This window comes from Trachinotus anak, unplaced genomic scaffold (assembly GCF_046630095.1).
Source record: "Trachinotus anak isolate AG129_WGS33_773 ecotype Australia unplaced genomic scaffold, CSIRO_AGI_Tana_v1 ptg000012l, whole genome shotgun sequence".
In the NCBI taxonomy this organism is placed as follows: Eukaryota; Metazoa; Chordata; class Actinopteri; order Carangiformes; family Carangidae; genus Trachinotus; species Trachinotus anak.
Window position 1 is genome coordinate 27627501 of NW_027273863.1, and position 20674 is coordinate 27648174.

Consider the following 20674-nt stretch of genomic DNA (forward strand, 5'->3'; position numbering starts at 1 on the left):
TTCTGGTTCTGGTTCTGGTCTGTCAGTGATCCAGGTCTGTGGTGAACATGTGAGCTTCTGACTGAGCTTCAAGTATCTGTGTGTGTGTGTGTGTGTGTATGTATGTGTGTGTGTGTGAGTGAGTGTGTGAGCGAGTGAGTGTGTGAGTGTGTGTGTGTGTGTGTGTATGTGTGTGTGTGTGTGTGTGTGTGTGTGTGTGTGTGTGTGTATGTGTGAGTCCTGGTTCAGGTTTGTTTATGTTGTGTAACATCAGCTGATACCTGATTATTGATCAGATTGATATTGATGATGGTTATGATGAAGGTGCTGACAGTCTGACATTTTGTAGAGTGGATGTTTTTCATGCTGAGACCCCCTGAGGGGTCCTGAGCCACAGGTTGGGAACCCCAGCGTGGACCTGTGGGTCTGTCACTTCCTGTGTCACCACTCTGGGGATTTTCCTGATTTCAGATCAGCTGAGTCTCAGACTCATGGAGGGTTTTTCCACTCAGAAATTTCACAAGCTCCTCCTCAGACCCCCCCCCCCACACACACACACACACACACACTGACAGACTCACACAGACTCACACAGTCACCCCTCCCCCACTCGGCCTGATCGTCCAGTGAAAGAGAAACAGAGCAGCAGGACTGATCCTGTGTTCAGTCACAGCGGAGAAATAATGAGGCAAGAGCTGAGCTGGTTTCTGCTCCTCTGCTCCTCTTCCTCTGCTCCTCTGCTCCTCTTCCTCTGCTCCTCCTCCTCTGCTCCTCTGCTCCTCCTCCTCTGCTCCTCTTCCTCTGCTCCTCCTCCTCTGCTCCTCTGCTCCTCCTCCTCTGCTCCTCTTCCTCTGCTCCTCTGCTCCTCTTCCTCTGCTCCTCCTCCTCTGCTCCTCTGCTCCTCTTCCTCTGCAAGATCATTAATGATCGTCATCGGGGGCGGAGCCAATCCCAGCTGACACTGGGCGAGGGCGGGGTTCACCTGGACAGGTCACCAGTGTACCACCGGGCTGACATATACACACAGAGCAGCACATTCACGTTCACAGCTACAGGTAACTGAGAGTCATCAGTTACCTGTGTGTGTTTGGACTGAGGGAGGGAGCCGGAACCAGAACCTTCCTGTTGTGGGTCGACAGCGTTAACCGCTGCACCACCGTGTCACCAGGCAGATTGATCCATAATGAAAACAATCAGCGTTAACGGTGGAAACACATCAGCTGTTTTCTCATCAGATGATTCAGTTATATTGATAAAGAATTAGATTTTAGTTGAGTCGTCCTCCTGTTCCAGTGTCTCAGTCGGTTTCTGTCAGATTTACCATCAGTGTGAGGTTTGTGAGTTCGACCTGCTCACTTTAAATCAGGAGCCGAGCAGGGGTCGAAAACATGACAACACCTGAACAGTCCAGCAGCTCAGGTGACGCTCAGTGAGTCTGGACAAACACAAGCAGCGGGATCATGTTCACTGCATCAGCCACTGTGGGAGAGTTTCCAGTGTGTGTGTGTGTGTGTGTGTGTGTGTGTGTGTGTGTGTGTGTGAGAAATGGGAAAGTGGGTCAGCAGTGGGACGTCCCGTCTCTGGGGAGCTCTGAGGAAGAAACAGTCTGATTATCACATTCCTGTGAACAAAGAGTGGAAGCAGGAGGAGCTGAGAGTTCAGCTCCGTCCACCTTCAGCAGCTCAGAGGAATCAAACCTGGAGCTCCTGATCAGATCAGGAAACATGATCAGGAGGAACAACAACTGATCAGATCTGATCTGAGAACAGCCTCCTCTACAGCCTCACTCTACTTAAACTGATTGTGAGCAGACATACGGTGGCACAGATGGGTCAAAACAACGCAAAAGTCACAAAACAAACAACATGAATGCAAATTAAGCCACAACGGAAGTGAGTCTGTCTACACTATTGGTCCTGGTGGCCAGGGGGCTTTTGAATGGGAAAGCATTTGTGTTGTGGCTTTTGTATTTGTGTTGTAGCTTTTCCCTTTGTGTTGCGGCTTTTGTATGTGTGTTGTAGCTTTTGCATTCCTGTTATGGCTTTTGTATTTGTGTTGTGGCATTTGTATTTGTGTTGGGGCTTTTGGATTTGTGTTGTGGCATTTGTATTTGTGTTGTGGTATTTGCATTCCTGTTGTGGCTTTTGTATTTGTGTTGTGGCATTTGTATTCCTGTTGTGGCTTTTGGGTTCCTGTTATGGCTTTTGTATTTGTGTCATGCCTTTTGTATTTGTGATGTGGCTTGTGTATTTGTGTTGTGGTTTTTGGATTTGTGTTGTGGCATTTGTATTCCTGTTGTGACTTTTGCCTTTGTATTATGGCTTCTGTATTTGTGTTGTGGCTTTTGGATTTGTGTCATGACTTTTGAGTCTGTGCAGTAGTGTCAGGGGGTGGAGCTGCATATCATGATGTCACATTCCTGTTTTATAGCATCAAGTAATTAATTAAAAACTAATTTATCAGAGAAGAGAAGTTTGGCCCATGTCCCATCCTCTAAAATGGAGGGGACGGGGTTTATCACTTTATTATGCAGCCACTCACCAGGTGGTGACGGAGGTGTTTTGGCTTCACTTTTGGGAGCTGTGATGTCGTCCATCTTTATTTACGCTCTCTGGTTCCACAGCCTTTACCATGTTATTATCATTGTAACCATGACAACCAAGGTCCAGCACACCTGCTACTATAGGGGTCGCTATTTCTTGTTTATGATCAGAGAAGTCGCTGATGAGCTGGTGATGGATTCTGTTCCAGGATGAGGACAACAGATTAAATCAAACTCTGAGAACAGTGGGAACAGAAAACTTGGCTGCAGGCAAAGATTGTGCAAAACATCCGTTAAGTATTTGTTGACTTGTGAAAGTCCACAGGAGTGATTATTAACAGCTGTGTACAACTGACACACACAAAACAAACAGACACACACCGTCCTCAGATTGTTTCATATTACCCAGAGCAGTGACTGAACTAACAGAAGATCAGCTCTGTGCTCTGAGAGCTGTAATAATAAAGCTCTGTTGTCCAAAGAGTTTAATGTTTGTTTTTGAGTGTGAACAGCAGAGTGAGTCTCAGAGGAAGAGGAAAGGTGGATCTTTGGTCCACATCTCTGTTTTCAGGTTAGAGACACAGGAGGGAGTGACTCTTTGTACCAGTTTGGTTTCACAACATCTGAATGGCAACGGTTCAAAGTCCAGGTAATGATTCATTTACAGTGCTGGAGGAAGTTCAGGACAGGGTGAGGCTGGCTCTGAGTCCCGCATCGAGTGAAGCACTGATGTGGATAAACAGCTACTAATCATTTCTCCTCTGTGTGTTTTGCAGAAGAGATGGTGAACCTCCCTTAATAAAAGGCTGGATCCCTTTCATTGGAAAAGCTCTGGAGTTTGGGAGAGATGCCCATAAATTCCTGGAGGAACATAAGAAGAAGTTTGGAGACATTTTTACAGTGCAGATAGCCGGTGGGTGTTTACACCTCCCCCTTCTGCTGAGGGTGGAGCCTCAAGAGATACAAGACAACACTTGACCACAAAGAGACACAGAGTCAGTTTGTGTCCTATGTATGAGGGTTGGGGGCCTTTTACCTGGGGCCCATAATCCCATAGGAAGTGTTAACACTCCCATCCTCACCAACCAACACTGATGTTATCAAGACTAATGAATAAAACCAACACAACATTATATTCCATAATAAAACTGTTAAGAACCATCTAACAACAGAAGTTTTAAAAAGATTAGAGTGAATGAAAGCGCTGGTTGTTGTGTCATGAACACACTGACATCATAGATACACCAGCAGTGACATCAGATACATGATGAGCCAGAGCATCACAACCCCTCATAGATACAATGAATGAGGTTGATAATAACAGCACACGTGAAGCTCTGGGACTCATCAGACAGGAAGTGAAGTCTCGTAGTCAATGTATTGGTTGTGGCAGAAATGTGCAGGTGTAAAGACCTGAGCCACATTGACAAGGACCAGATCGTTATGTCCAGACCACTGGACCTGGGAGGACCCAGTCAACAGAGGGGAGGACCTACTAATAGTAGTCTGAGGGGGGACAGACCGTGCACCATGATGATGGGTAAGGACTGTGAAGGCTTTTCTATCCAGTCTGAACTGCCCCTGCTGGTCGTAATGTTTTGGCTCATCATTGTAAACTGTGTTTCAAACCCTTTTTTCATTGTCACATTTTCTTCATTAGAATATTTTGATGATCTTGTTGTTGGCTGCTGTGTTTCTCTCCCTGCAGGAAAGTACATGACCTTCATCATGGACCCTTTAGTGTATCCAAGCATCATCAAACACGCCCGGCAGCTGGACTTCCACGAGTTCTCCAACAGGGTTGCTCCCTTCACCTTCGGCTACCCGCCCGTCATCAGCAGGAAGTTTCCTGGCCTGAAGGAAGAGATCAGGCGCTCCTTCCACCTCCTCCAGGGGGACAATCTTATGTCCCTGACAGAGAGCATGATGGGTAACCTCATGCTGGTGTTTCGTCAGGACCACTTGGGGGAGAGGCCAGGGGAGGAGCAGGGCTGGAAGAGCGGCAGCATGTACCAGTTCTGTTACTCGGTCATGTTTGAGGCCACCTTCCTCACCTTGTATGGCAGACCGCCGTCCACTAGCCGCCACAGCGGGATGGGGGTGCTGAGGGAGGACTTCATCAAGTTTGACACCATGTTCCCCCTCCTCATCGCTCAGATCCCAATCTGGCTGCTGGGACAGACAAAGGCAATCCGAGAGAAGCTCATCAACTACTTCCTGCCGCACAGGATGTCGTGTTGGTCCAACTCTTCTCAGTTCATCAGGAGACGATCGGAGCTGTTCGATCAGTACAACTCACTGAGGGACTTCGATAAAGCAGGTAGACCTCATCATCTTTGACCTGGCTGCTGTTCATGAAAATGCCTCCAGGAATTAACAGGTTGGTTCCTGTCAGAACGTTGTTCTAAACCAGACACAGATCATAAAACAACTCAGGTGAGCATTTTTTTGATCTGCCACCTCGGATCTACCTGATTCAGGTCTGGTTAGATTTAGGCAACTAAAACTACTTGGTTCTGGTTCAGGAAAGATCAGGGTCCCTGTTAAAAGAAACAAACACTGGCCTCACCTCTTCTGACAACCTTAAACCACCATACGGTGAATGTTCTGATCGGATCACCTGAGACGTAGGTAGTTCAGCTTATGTGACGTGCGGTTGTGTGAGGTAGAGGTCTACAGTCAGTGTGTTACCTGCAGAAGATTCAGGAGCTATGAAACAGACCTTTACTGTGGAACTACAATTTTCAACTGTATAACTACCATATTCCTACACACAAACAAACCTACACTCAGCTGTGTCTGACTCAAACAGCTGGTCTCTGGAGTAATACAATAGTTCAACGGTTCTCAAACTATTGTTCCACAGTAAAGGTTTGTTTGACAGCAGATAAAGAGTTGAAAATGTTCAAAATAAAGTGAATACTTCAACTGATATCAGCTTTTTTCTATGGGTTGTTTGTAAAGTGTGTAAAACAGGTTTTCTCTGCTGAAACAGTCCACAGTGACTCATCACTCAGCTCCTGAATCTACTGCAGGTAACACGCTGACTGTAGACCTCTACCTCACACAACCCCACATCAAATAACCACAGCTATGACTTGAATGCAGGTATGAACAGGTCTGAACAGGGCCTCCAATCTGCAGAGTGAATCTAATATTAAATCCATCTCATCTGTGAGGAACATCTCTACACCCGATTCTCAAAGCCTTTCTTGCAGCTACAAGTCTGATGTTAGTCAGATATGTGCGATTCCTTTGTATGATCTCCTCTGTTTCCCAGAATCTCTCAGAGCAGATGTTTGGAAGGTTTATTGTGCAACTCCTGGTTATTGTCCAGGCCACCACGGAGCCTCCTACATGGCTCTCTGCTCGGTTGTGTCTGCTTTTGGTTTAGAGTTTAATGAAAAACAGATTCTTCCAGCAGAACTCTCTCATGACTGAGCTCCAGTTCACTGTTAGTTTATTCTGCTGTGCTGCTCTGTGCTGGGTGGCTCCCTGCTCTACTGTACCATTGTCTTATGGGCGAGGTATGACCTGTGTCTTGACTGACAGCCTGAATGCCTCTCCTCCTCCCCTCTCTCAGCTCATCACTTTGCTATCCTTTGGGCCGCTGTGGGGAACACCGTCCCCGCCACCTTCTGGGCCATGTACTACCTGGTGAGTCACCCTGAGGCTCTGGAGGTCGTCCGTCAGGAGATCCACGACGTCCTGAGACACAGCGGAGTGGAGTTCAGCAGCGACAGAGACGTGACGCTCAGCAAAGAGCAGCTGGAGAAACTCCTCTCTCTGGGTACACTGGGTACACTGGTACCCCTTTTCCACCAAACTGGTTCCAGGGCTGGTTCGGAGCTAGAGCCAGACTTAGCACCAGTTCTTTGGTTTTCCACAGACAAAGCACCGGTTCCTGGCTCTCAAAACCGGTGCTAGGCAAGCACCAACTCCTTGCTGGGCCAGTAGAAAGAACCACGTTACGTTGGGGGCTTCGGGCTTACGTCAGCGAGCGGGGGCGGGATTATTGACCGTCTTCTCGAGCGTGATCGCTGTTCACTGCATAATCGTCGAGCAGTATTTACTTGCTGGATCGCCAAATTTAGCTCCCCAAGAAAGGCTCGAAAAGCCAACAGCAACACTTGACCCGCAACCATACCTGTCAAGTTTCGGATTTGAAAATAAGGGAAATTTTCCGGCGCCCGCCGCGAGCAGTCTAACCACCAGGTGTACAAGAAAGCTAAAATCACCACCTGTCAACCACTTAAGCCTACCTTTGTTGACACTGACATGCTGTGAACATTCATTATAGCCTGAATGAAAACACAAAAGGGTATATATGAAAAGTATTTATTTAATGTCTTATTTGCATATTATCTGTTCAACAGTGCTTGTTACATTTTATTTTCATTCCACACATTCTTTTCATTTCATATTGCTTTTCTTTCACAGTTTTTCATTTTTACTCTTTTTCCTCTTCAGAAACGAAAATCCGCTGTCCCATCAATCTCGGTATTTACACGACGGTTTGGGGTTTTTGCAGGAGTTCCCGCTCTGTCGCGTCCATCTTTTATTATCGCGAGGCTAGTGACAGAGCTCAGGGCAGAGGTCAGGGGATGTTTTTTTTTTTTTTTTTTTTACTCCGCCCGGGCCCGGTATTATTATTTTTTAATAACGCAGGTTAAAATACGGGATATTTACGGGAAAATACTAGTACGGGAGGACGGCAGGAAAGAAGGGTAAAATACGGGACTTTCCCGGCCAAAACGGGATACTTGACAGGTATGACCGCAACGTAGTCCTCCATCTTTGTTGTGGTGATTGAATTTGGCGCTTGTTCTATTGAGGAAATGACGTGACGTATACGTATACATTGACGCGATGACGTAGCTCTCTGGCTGGCACCCGCCTGTGGAAAAGCAAACCGGTTCGCAGTTGAATCAACCACGAACCAGCTCTAGCACCAGCACTAGCACCAGCCCTGGAACCAGTTTGGTGGAAAAGGGGTATGGGTACACTGGTCATTCTGGATACACTGGGAACACTGGTCTATTAGGGTACACTGGGTACACTGGTCTCTCTGGGTTTCATGTTGACATCAGGTTATTTCATGGTTGATTCTTTTGCTGCAGCTTAAAGCTAAAACTTCCCTGACTGACATCACAGTACTACAAATAATACTACACAATACTACAGATAATACTTAAACTTGAAATAATGCTGATAGACCTGGACTCAGACTCTGTGTTCTCTGTGGGCCAACGATGCAACACAGCGCAGTAACCACAGACCTGCCCCCCCCCACAGAGAGCGCCATCAATGAGAGCCTCCGTCTGTCCTCGGCCTCCATGAACATCCGGGTGGCTCAGGAGGACTTCAGTCTGCGGCTGGACAGCGAGCGCTCAGTGGCCGTCAGAAAAGGAGACATCATCGCCTTGTACCCTCAGAGTATGCACCTGGACCCCGAGATCTACGAGGACCCTCAGGTACTGATCAGTCACTCATCAATTAACTTAAATACACTGTCATGATCTTCAGTGTGAAGCTGAATCCATTCATTCTTTATCTACAAACCTCAAATCAACCTGATATCAAGGTCATTTTAATGGATTATCTGATGGTTTAATCACTTTAATTAGTAAAATACCTTAATATTGGTCAAATAACATGATAACCTTTTGATTTATTCCCTAAAAGAACATTTTGTAAATTTGCCAAATGTTAAGAGGTTTTTAGTCCTGAAAAATCTGTTCATCTACACAAAAAAACCCATTAAAAACCATGTTGTATATTCCATTAATTTATCCATTAAATAACTAAAATCCGTGATGAATCCCATATTAACACCTTCAATAAAAAAACTCATCAATTAAAAAACTCATCAATTAAAAGGTAATTAATTAAACCATTAATTCACCTTAATAACATTTCAATCATCAGTCACATATTTCACATTTATCTGGAAATTAAGGGAAAGTGGGACGCCCTTAACATCTACCTAATTTGTTCATTAATGCCTTTTCAAATTAAGGGGATTTTAGATTTTCTAAGTAGAAGACAAATGAAGGATCTGTGATCACTGATTCAGAATCAGATGTTTGTTTCAAAATTATTTAAGGGATTGTTTCGTACCAGTGTGTTTTTTAAATGTACGACTATAAACAGTAAATATAACATAAGTTATACTTTGATGTTTTAAATCGCTGACTTTTCTTGCTGAGTGTCATCACAGTCACATTAATCAAATCTTCTGATGCTGATTTAGTTTTACTTCCTGTGTCTTTCAGCACAGGTCAACGTGTCACAGAGTTTTCTGTGGATTTAACAATAATGATGATGATAATCATGATGTTAGTATTTGTGATGTCATCAGACTTGAATCAAAACAGCAGCTGGATGAACGTCAGCAGATTTAGGATCAGGCTCAGTGTGACGTCTTCATGTAAAGTCTCTCAGCTGAGAACATGTTCAGTGAGCTGCAGGCGTAAACCTGGACCATCACGTTAAGTGAGTGGGCGCTATCTTTGAGTCTGGTGTCCAGCTCTCATCAGAGACACTGCGGCTCCGGGTTGAGATGAACTGTTTAACAAACCCTCTGTTGTTCCAGACGTTCCAGTTTGACCGCTACATGCGGGACGGCGGACAGAGGACGGACTTCTACAAAGACAATCAGAAGCTCAAGTATTACCTCATGCCGTTCGGCTCCGGCTCCACCATGTGTCCCGGACGATTCTTCGCCATCAACGAGATCAAACAGTTCCTGTGTCTCCTGCTGCTCTACTTCGACCTTCAGGTGGAGGACGGTCAGACCAGAGCCACTCTGGACTCCAGCAGAGCCGGACTGGGAATCCTGCTGCCGGCCACCGACGTACGCTTCCGCTACAGACTGAGAGCGGTTTAGCCAGATGTTAGTGTCAGTGATGCTGGTGTGTGTGTCTAATTACTGTAAAAATTATACCCAGGTAGCATCAATATAATTGTCACAAGCAAAGTAAAACATCTGATGATTCCACAAGCTTCATGTACCCACAGCTCAGCCTGGCTCGACCCAACCTGATACATACAAGAATCAAGAAGTCAGAAAACGTTAAAGACTGATATATGTCGAGGTTTGGTTTTCTGAGGAAACACTAAACAATCTTTGGGTGTTTTGTGTCTTTGATTGACAGTGTGTCCTCCTCTGTGTTGCTTGGCAATAACTCATTCAGTCGATGGTAGAAAGTTGTAGTCACGTGTCCACAGTCATTTCCCACATCGTGCACCTTATTTACTGTACCACATTTTATTTGTGTGATTCTGTGTCGTCCGTCACCTCCTGTTTGTCGAGTCCTTTGCACCGTAGTCGTCTCTCTTATGTGAACAGCAGATTATACTGTAAATACTGTATGAAACTGAGCACTAGGCCTGTAAAGAGGCAGCTCTGAATAAGACAAGTGAATTTTACATTAACTTTAAAGATAAACAATCAGTGTTTTAATACGACTTTTTATATTTTAGTTTCTTCAGGTTTCTGCTTCTCGTACTGAGGCTAAAGGAACAGTCCAACATTTCCTAAAGTGTGGGATTGTTCCTTTAGTGTCGCTGCATGAACAGTGAGACTGGAATAACCCCTGAGAGTGAATCAGCTGACAGATGGAGAAAATGTGGATATTTGAGATATATTTTTTTATTCTTTAATTTCAGAATGTGAGTCTATGCAGTGAACTACTTCCATGTCAGCGTCATGAACAACACACACTACTTTTGTACTTCAGTGTGCAGTTGTCCACACTTGTAAAATGAACTGTAATGTATAACATGTAGTTTGTGATTAAAGTCATCATTTGTCATGTCTCATGTTTTGTGTTCCTGCAGCCTGTTGGTAGGACGGTCGATCAGTAGCTTTAATGTCTGCATTCTGTCAGAGCTTATGCTGACTAGATTCTTTGTGACTGAACAATGATTGATTTCAGGTTTCTAGTTGATCTCCCAGCTCTGATGTGAAGAGGAAATGGTCACTTCTTACAGATGTTACAGCTCCTGTTGTTTAGGCCCAAAGCTTCTGCTCCAGAGTCGAATGAAAACAGTTACAGTTCAAACTAAACAGGGTGAAATACCTTTCAGCCACAATGCTGCCCACTGCTGCAACCAGCTCCCACCCACACATTTAATCAGATATTATCTGTTTAATAATCTGTGTTTTTGTGGTTTATTTACCTCTTAACCTTGGCTGTAAATCACAGGTCGGACCCATAGACCGTAAATAAAAAATGACGTAGCCTCTGTGTCACTCACAGGTTTCTGAAGAGCAGTTTTGCTCCACTGTCGCCATCTTGGCAGTGTCTGACTCCGCCCCTAACTCCCAGTGGCAACATACACATGTTCACTCACCTGTCACTCAAAGAGGCCACGCCCTCAATTACACACACCTTTAAGTCTTAATAAAATGTAAACAGGTGAGTTTTATAAAGTACAGTGAGAGACCAGAACAGTTTCTGTACCAGGCTGTAAACATGTTTCTTTCTGCTGTAAAGTTGGACATTTGAACATGGGGACTGACTGCTAGAGGAACTGCAGCTCTCAGATCTTCACTGCTGGAGCTTCAGGTTTCACACATGGAGGCTGATGTGTGGTCGGACCACAGCCATCTTCAAACATTTTGTTCTGTTGCGTTAAGACTGACTTAGTTTGACTTTTTAAATGTGACCCTGAATTAAAATGAAGCTTTTCACACACACTTATCTCAGTTGTAGTGTAACTGCCAAACAGAAAGCAGACCAGGTGCTGAAGGCATCGATACACCGCCAATATCCACCAATCATGTAGGACATTGATCCACTGTGTCGTGGCGCTGCAGTGTTCGTTCCCGCCACAGGAGGCAGCGGGAAGCCTGAGCTGCTGCGGTCAGTGAGGGAAGAAGAAATGACGCGGCGCCATGTTGGATTTACTGGTGTGTTGACCGGAGACAAACACTTGGACCAGACCGGAGCCAGTCTCAGTTCGGTGACTTTAATCCCGCTTCACTCGGACCTGTGTCTCCTGCTCAGACCCTGACAGGTCCTCCTTCTCTGAGGAGGTGATGTGATGTTGTTGCTGTTAGCTAACTTTCTCAGCACCGAGCTAACAGGAGTCATGGCGTTAGTGTTTCTGTGACGTCAGTCTCTCAGCTTCCTGGTCTCAGGTTGTGTACTTCAGCTGTTACACACTGTTAGACAACAAACACACAAACCGTGCACAGCTCCGTTAGCTTTCATTCACCGTGTGTGAACCGACCTGTGGCCCTGGGACCGGCCGGTGGACATCATGGAGACAGACTAAATCTGTTTCCAACTTCATTTGATTCATGACAGCGAGAAGTGGAGATGTCACTGCTTTGTTTCTCATCCAGACCACACTGGACCAGGTGTGACCTTTACAGGACCTTATTAAAGCTCAGAGGTTTCGCTGGTTTGTTATCTGCTGCCTTGTTAGCTCATGTCACCTTCTACCATGACAACGTAGAGCAGGTCTACACCTGACTGAAGGTCAGATCTGGTCCCTGTGGTCTTAACCTGCTGTTTAACTCAAAGCTAGTTCCTAGCAGGTGAGCTGTGTGTGGATATGACAGAACTCGGGGGTCACAGGTGCATGCTGGTCCTGCACCTGTTTACCTGTTAGAAGGCCTGCACTGCTGTTACACAATAAACCAACAGACTAAATATACAACTAGAAAACCAAAGCAGACAAAGGAGTGAGCACAGAAGGAAAAGGCTGGATCCATGTAGTCTAATCAGAAACTGAAGACTCATAAATAATCATCATGAACTAATGAATGAATAAAAGGCTCCACCTGCACTGTGGTGGTGCAGTGGGTGGTTTGTTATGCAGAGAGTGTGGTGAATGTAAATGTGGTGACATCTGTTGGACAACTGTTCGTACTGCGTCTGTATGGAAAGATGAAACACTGAACTCACTGCTGCCATCTTTAATATGTTGGTCAGTGAATGTTACAACAGGGTTAACATTGACTTTTACAAAGGGTCTGCAGCTCTGTGTTCAGCTCCCAGGTTTCCTGTCATCACAGACTGAAGGCGGTGCCACCTCCATCTCTCCTTCTGGAGTATGAATCTCATGGTGTCAGAGCTCTGGACCCCACTGTGCACAGATAAATAAATGATGTAAAGAGTGAAGTCATCCTGTTGAAAGTCTTGGTGTTTGTGATCAGAGGTCTTTGCCCCAATATAAATGTTAAAAATAACACATGCTGTTTGATTAATGATGATGTTGTTACTTCTCCATCAGATGGTGTCAGCTGCTGTGACCCAGACACTAAATACTGGAGGTGTTGAGGAACCCCAGCTGAAGATGTGAGTATGATCCTGATGACTGTCCGCCCTCTGCTGTCGCTGCTTTAGAGCAGTGCTTTTCAACCTGTCGGAGTCACGACCCCCCAGAACAGTGAAGGTGGTGTTTGAGTGTTCTCTGACCTCCTGATTTACTAATGAAGCACAGACCGTCTCGGCTCTGTGGCCTCCCTCCTGACGCTGAAGGGTTTGTTGATGTGTGTGTCCACTGTGGATCTTCCACAGTGGTTCTGGCTGGGCATGTAACAGGCTGAAGCTTGTTGGGAGCTCTGGGTTGTGTTGGAACCAGCACCTTGTGTTGCTCGGTCGATGGTCCTGCTGTGGGACTTGATCCACCTTCAGACACTTCCTGTTGACCTGAGCCTTGAGCCGGCTCCATGTGAGAGCTTTAAACTGGCTGAAGCTGCTTGGTTAAACACAACTCTGTGGCTTTTTATGGCTGTGACAACAGTCAGGACCAGAGGCTTCATGTTTCCAGGTGGTCCATCCCATTCTCATGATGTCTCAGTAACACCTGGAGGGAATGTCCCCAAATTTACCACAATCATCATTTGGACTCAAGGATGAACTGAATAGATTTTGGTGGTCAAAGGTCACTGTGACCTGTGACCATGACTCATGAATTCATGCACTAATTATGACCCAATTTAACTCAAATGTCAAAGGTCAGCTTCACTGTGTTATGATGTTATAATTTTCTGTAGAAAAACTTCTGGTGATTACTCTGTCTTTTCCTTAATGTCTCCCCAGCGTCCGTCTGTCTCTCTCCTTGTTTTATCTCTTCTCTCATCGTTCGTCTTTCTTTGCCTCCAGACTTTGTTTTTCTTCTTCTTTCCTCCTCCTCCTCCTCCTCCTCCTCCTCCTCCTTTCTCCTCTCAGATTCTGCAACAAAGATCAGATACATGACCACATATCTGCAGTATACTACATGTTTACTGTGTGCACTGTGTCCGTATGTGGAGTAAAACTGGTCTAATACACATGGAAGCTGATGAACAGTATGAGGTTATATTTGTCTTTATATTGATTATAAGCAGCTAACATGAGACATTTTAATATGTGTGTGTAGTGACATTAAAACAGCATCACGTGTTCTGATACCTGTCACACCTCCTGTAATTTCATCCTGCAGCACCTCTGCAGTGCTCTTTGTACCTTCACCTGTGTGTGAAAACATCTCAGATAATCTCAGTTACAGCTATGAGGCGTTGTCGTCTCTCAGCTGTTTTAACCTCCACTCTTTGCATCTTTTCCTTGATTCAACAGGTGAGATGAAGAAGAAGAAGAAGACGTGTGAGGAAATACATCTTCACTCTGCAGCTGGACTCAGAGCTGAGTGTGTGCAAAGTGTGGAGCTCAGCTCTCTTTATGTCATTTCTTTAATAGGTTTTAACTCAGGTTTGTTGTAAGTTTCATTTCTGTCTCTAAGTCCAGAGCTAAACGTTTAAGCATGTTTAACCACGACCTGTAATAATGAAATTTATGTGAAAACACCACTGTGTACTATATAAAGCCTCACAGAGCTGCTCACATGACTATAGACTGTCAAAACCACATCCATGTAAACGCAGTGAAACAAATCAAGAGTCAGGAAACAGGAAACATCACCAGTTTGTCTCTTTCTTACTTGAAGAGAGAAAACTGACAGAAGAAAGTACTCACATTCTTTACTGAAGTAAAAGCTCAAAAAAACAACAATGTCAGAAATCTCAAGTTAACATCCTCCAATACACAGAAGTATTAACAACAAAATGTACTTCAAGTAAAACTATGGTTCTGCAGTGAACTGTCTCCTGTGACAGATCTCTGGCCCCATTCAAACCAGTTCAAACCTGTTCAAACCTGCATTAACATCGCTCTCAGGTGATCCCATCACATGTGGACCACTTGTGATGGGATCATGATGTTAACGCAGACCTGAACAGGAGGAGACGTCACAGGCTAAAAGGGAGCGGTAAGAGGAAAGGAGGGGAGGGCCGGTAGTTTCTGTTAACAGTAGATGGTGACCACAGGTGGTCAGCTATACGTACATCACTTCACACCTGCTCGAAAATACCTGTACACGTGTCTCAGTGACTCCAGATCACACTTCCCTGCTTCATGTGCAAGGAAACAGGTGGGTTGTTGTTTTTAGCCAATCAGACAGACAGGTCCTGTGTGTGTGTGTGTCATGAACTCCATTTTAAAGTTTATCTTCATCTCAGCTTCTGCTTGTTTATGAATTTCTAAATCAATCAATAATAAATGAGTGGATATATATATGGATAATTGATGGTCAATAGCTAATGACTGATGTGGGAATTCATCAGTAAGGGTGTGAAAAATGTAGAAATTTGACTTTCACTTTCAGGTTTGTGCAGTGAGGTTTCTGGGAAATGGTCTGACTTTTTCTAAAGTCATCACTTTGGCGCACGTAGCAGAGCTTATATGAAGGAGCCACAGAGACAGAACAGAGTTTCCTCCCTGCTCAGCGGTAAGTACCTGCACACTCTGAGCTGTTTAACTCCAGCTGTTGTTTCAGTGTAGTACTGAAGTGTATTGCTGCTGCGCCAGAAAAAAAAAGTCTCATTATAATGATTATTAAAATGTGTTTTTCACTTCATAAAAATATATTTTCCTGTTTTTATGACATACAAACTTATCATGTGATAACATGATATTGATATTGTTATACCATGAAACATTTCACGTTACAGTTTCAAACTGATGAAAATAAGGCATGTGGCTCACCGGCAGGATTGTGGTGTGGCTGTGGTGTATGAGCAGACAGGTTCTGAGTGTTCTTGTTGGAGACCTGCGGTGGGACACTGGAGACAGCGCCTGCTCACTCCACTCACAGCTGTACACAGAGACCGGGGTCATTTCTCCAGCTGGTTTGGTGAAACCCAGGTTGAAGCTCGTTGTCTGCCTCACTGCAGGGGGGAGAGGGGTCGTTTGTGTCATTACGACACAATCTCTCCAGGTCTCAACATGAGCTTCATCAAATCCTGTCAATGAGCCACATTCTTCATTCTCGACCCGCAGTTTCCTCATTCAAACATGAGGTGGAAATTATCACGTTATATATATCCTAAATATTATATTGTATATTACTATATATGTTATCATATTGAAATATGTTGTTATAATAAAAACATGAACTGATTTTATTAGTTTGTTCTGGCGTGGTGGCGATACACGGCTGTTCTTCCGCAGTGTTGATCTGATGCTGAAGATAGTCGTGGCATTAATAAAGTTGTATGATGTCATCAGTATTACAAGTATACCTGTACCCGGAGTCTTTTTCAGACATGTTCCAAAGATACTTTGGTCTAAACTCAAGACGAATTTTTATTCTTTTTACTTTGTCGGGCTTTTTGTGCCTTTATTTAGTAGAGTTGCAGTGAGAGAGAGACGGGGGGGGGGGGGGGCGCGGTCGGACCCGAACCCGGGCCGCTGCAGTCAGGACAAGGCTCTACCAGGGGCGCCACCGAGGCGGCTCTCAACACCAGTTTTGTTGAAATCAGTTTTTTTTCTCACAGGGGTGTGATGACTGACAACATTTAGCTAACTTAGCTGTCAATCATGTCAGTCTTCCTGTTCAAATACGTGTCGTCTGCAGGGACTTTATTTTGCCAGTTCTCATCAAAACTCAACGCTGCATGATGTCTTTGGTTGTAGCAAGGAAGCATCCATGTCAATACAGTTTTGTTAGACTAATAGATAAATAATGTGACACCTCTGACTTTCCAACAGTTAGTGTTTCATCAACTGGCTTAGTTTTAATAGAAGAAAGTAATATAAAATAAAAGTATATGGATGTCAAAGGGACCAAGGCTTTAAACATTTTGCTTGAGTTTCTCCCAGGGGGTGATTAAAGTATCTCTACCTGTCTGTCTGTATTTTCAGTACAGTTGATACAGACAGAAACATTTTGTTTCATGAGCTGCAATGACAACTAAGATGTTTTTCATATCAAATGAAAACACTTTCTTTCATTGTCACAGTGGCTGTTCCTTCATATAAAATCTGCTGGGCAAACACCCCCCCCCCCCCCCAACTTAAGAAACAGACAGCCATAACAGCATGTACAGTTATAATACCAAAAATATATACAATCATAAATACAAAAAGTAACAAAATTAGAAATAAACTAGTATAATAAAGTAAAATGCAGATGAAATAGAATGTTAACTTTGCCTATTTCAGTACATGCATAGTATCTTACTCATAAAGAGATGATGTAGCTGTATACATAATAGACATAGCTGCTTGTTTCTCCTCTTCTTCTTCCTCTTTTTCCTAAACTGGGCACCTGATGGATTTGACATTTTCTTTTTTCTGTCTGTCTTTCTTTGGCACTCCAGAATCAACACATTACCCATCCCCCAACACCGTCAACCAAGAATCAAGACTAAACCAATTCACCTTGGTGTGCAAATTTGTCAGTTTCAAACAACCCAGAAAAATAACATATATGTGAAACTATAGGCCTGTATTAACAACATTATGAATGGTGTCGTGGTGTGATTACCTTTGGCCTACTAATTACATTAGTTGTGTCCTATTAGATGGATCCCCTGCTCCAGAAGAGGAGACCTGACATCTCCCTGAGGTCTTTGGGTTCTGTAAAGGTCCGGGTATCATCAGATAATCTGTACTCCTTTGGTAATTTAAAAATGAAGAATCTGTAAATCTGTTATAAGAATATCCATTCTTACCTGGGCTTCAGGTGTGCTAATACATGAAGGTACTTTAATGTCATTAGCTAGGTGGCGAGATAACTAGTTGATATTTACAGTAAAACAGCTCTTGTCAACAAGTCAACACTAAATGTGAACATGCATTGAACAACTGTGACACTGCAGCACACAACCACACACTCATGTAGCGTTACCGCTACCAATAGCAATCATGAAATGTAAGGTACAGTAGCTGTATGCTGGCGATTGCTAGCTAGGCTAAATAAAGTTTCTAACATCACACTTGAAATGATTAAATGACTGTGTGTGATGGATGGAAATATAATACATACAAATACTTCAAAGGAAAATAAAAACATTTAATGGTTATTTACAGGTGACAGGTGAAAACAGGAAAGTTCCCTCCTGCTGAGTCTGACCTTGTAAACCAGGGGTGGGCAAACTTTTTGGCTCAGGGGCCACAATGAGTTTTAAAATTTGACAGAGGCTAGTATCAGATGGATGAGGAATGTCTGTGTGAACTAATATAATTAGTTAAATCTAGTGGGATCAACTGAAAAGCCGGGTATTGCAGGAAAAAGGCAAAATGAATGTGGTCTTTGCTATAATTTGGACAATTTTGTACCAATATTTGACGGGCCGAATTAAAAAGCCCAACGGGCTGTATATGGCCTGTGGGCCGTAGTTTGCCCATGCCTGTTGTAAACAGTCTATGGTCTGACTGCTGTTCTCCTGAAGCAGTGGAACAATGGTCTATTCAGGAGGGGACCTCTGCTGCTCAATTTAGACAACACTCTTTGGAAAGGACCATATAGACTATCTCCATATACACTCACCAGCCACTTTATTAGGTACACGTGTTCAACTGCTCGTTAACGCAAATATCTAATCAGCCAATCACATGGCAGCAACTCAATGCATTTAGGCCTGTAGACATGGTCCAGATGACCTGCTGAAATTCAAACTGAGCATCAGAATGGAGAAGAAAGAAAAGAAAGAGAAAAGAAAGAAAAAAAATGCGAAGCCACTAAATGTCGCAAATTAACTGAAATGTTCAGCAGCACCACTGAAGTTCAGTTTAATATTAGCAGCAGTAGTAGTATCATGAGCCACAATTAAAGTATTGCGACACTCATGCCAGGCGTTATTGTTGTTGTTGTTGAGTTTCCGCGCACCAATTGCTTTGGGCCGGGCCTAGTCAAAGTTCAGGGCCTTTTTTTAGTCCCAGTCCGTCCCTGCAAATAACCACTCGTTACAACCAAGGTCTGCAGAAGACTTTGGGCCCCTTAGTACCAATTGAGCATCGTTTTAACACCACAGCCTAACTGAGTATTGTTGCTGACCATGTCCATCCCTTTATGACCACAGTGAACCATCTTCTGATGCTGCTTCCAGCAGGATAACGCTCCATGTCACAAAGCTCAGATCATCTCAAACTGGTTTCTTGAACATGACAATGAGTTCACTGTACTCAAATGGCTCCACAGTCACCAGATCTCAGTCCAACAGAGAACCTTTGGGACGTGGTGGAACGGGAGATTCACATCATGGATGTGCAGCCGACAAATCTGCAGCAACTGTGTGATGCTATCATGTCAATATGGAGCAAAATCTCTGAGGAATGTTTCCAGCACCTTGTTGAATCTATGCCATGAAGAATTAAGACAGTTCTGAAGGCAAAAGGGTCCAACCTGGTACCAGCAAGGTGTACCTAATAAAGTAAATTTTTCCTGTCTAAATTAAAAGAACGAAACAATAAAATATTTTTAATAACATATCTTTTATTTAATCAAATCAAAAATGGTACGTTTTTGGTTTTTGGCATTTGGTTTTATTGTTATTTAGTTTGAAACCAAAAACAGAATTCATGTCTTATTTGATTTTTGATTTCGATTTCCTTTTTGGTTTTAAAACAAATAACAGATGTAACGGATTCTTCATTTTTACATTACCAAAGAATTACAGATTATCCAATGATACCCGGACCCTTTCCATCCATGTGTGGATAACAATCCTTTTGCTAAATACTGGTAACAATCACATAGTTGGTTGGTTGGTTGGTTGGTTGGTATCTGCATTAATCCCTGTTCCACAGTAGAGATGTGCAACTTTCCCCCCTTAATTAATGAGACTGAATAGTTTGCTCTGCTCAGCTTGTCAACTGGAAAAACAAATGTTGGTATGTGTTCATTAAATCCCTGACAAGAGTCACTTCTAATATGCGTAACGTTGAAGTTCTTTGTGAAGTGCCCAGAGTAGCAGGTGTGTGCCACCTGGTGTCACCAGAGGTGTTGACATTGAACTCTGCTCTGTGGTTATCACAGCCAATACATTTGAACTGTGACCATCCAATCAGTAAAGAAGAAGGTCTGATCATTCTATTCAAGCACTGTTCTCCTTTGTTGTTTGTGTGGGCAGCCTGGTGGTTCTCAACCTTTTTCCGTCATTCCCCACTTTAGAGAGGAGGAGGATTATCAACCCCCCCCCCCGGTCACCTGTTGCCCTTACAAAATGGTGCGTAATAGTGAGTAAGATCACCAATTTCTGTCTTACATATAAGACAAACTGGAGAGACATCTTTTCTATATTTGGAGAGACGGTTAGGGGCAACATGTGCTCTATGCAGAATCTTTAATTGCATTGCTCTTGTCCGGTTACAAACAGTTATTTTCCTTGCATTATCCCAGATGTTGTCCCACATCTCCTCTGTTATCTCAACACCCAGTTCCCTCTCCCAGACTGCTCCCAGTGACCGAGTGCCGAAACTTGAGCAATCCCCCAAACTGGCATAAAAGCTTCTAATGGTAGCCTTGCCCTGAGAAAGAAGTACTTGTTTCTCTATCTGTGTGACATTCGTATCAGCAAGCAAAGATGTATCTGTTATAATAAAATCTCTAACCTGAAAGTACCGAAAAAGATCATTTCTTGATATGTTGTATTTTTCCAAAACCTGATTGAAGGTCATGAGGGTAGGACCAACAAAGATATCACCCAGGGAGACGATTCCCTTAGCTGTCCAGCATTTGTAAGCTCTGTCTAGGGTTCCTGGGAGAAAATCAGGGTTATCAGTGATCGGGGTGAAGACTGAAGTAAGCCCTGATCTGCCTTCCATATGCTGTGTGATCCTCCATGCTCTATCCGTATTAATTGTAACTGGGTTG

At 43.8% G+C, this 20674-nt stretch overlaps 2 protein-coding genes across 4 annotated transcripts in view; both read left to right on the forward strand.

Moving 5' to 3' along the window:
- The window catches only part of cyp7b1 (cytochrome P450, family 7, subfamily B, polypeptide 1), an 11304-nt gene extending 962 nt beyond the window's left edge, over window positions 1-10342 (forward strand). Inside the window, exons 2-6 of the mRNA XM_071490301.1 lie at window positions 3298-3434; window positions 4230-4841; window positions 6105-6311; window positions 7817-7995; window positions 9117-10342. Coding sequence (XP_071346402.1) covers window positions 3298-3434; window positions 4230-4841; window positions 6105-6311; window positions 7817-7995; window positions 9117-9410 — 1429 coding nt within the window. The 3' untranslated portion in view covers window positions 9411-10342. The remainder of the gene's footprint in view (window positions 1-3297; window positions 3435-4229; window positions 4842-6104; window positions 6312-7816; window positions 7996-9116) is intronic.
- Window positions 1-20674, forward strand: part of LOC139628550 (uncharacterized) — a 352652-nt gene that overhangs the window by 320012 nt on the left and 11966 nt on the right. The window contains exons 1-2 of one of the 3 annotated variants that reach the window (XM_071490298.1): window positions 14101-14178; window positions 15182-15304. The gene's annotated coding sequence lies outside the window, so the exon portion shown is untranslated. Of the gene's footprint in view, window positions 1-14100; window positions 14179-14225; window positions 14948-15181; window positions 15305-20674 lie in introns of those variants that run through there. The other 2 variants (XM_071490296.1, XM_071490297.1) reach the window with 2 other exon arrangements.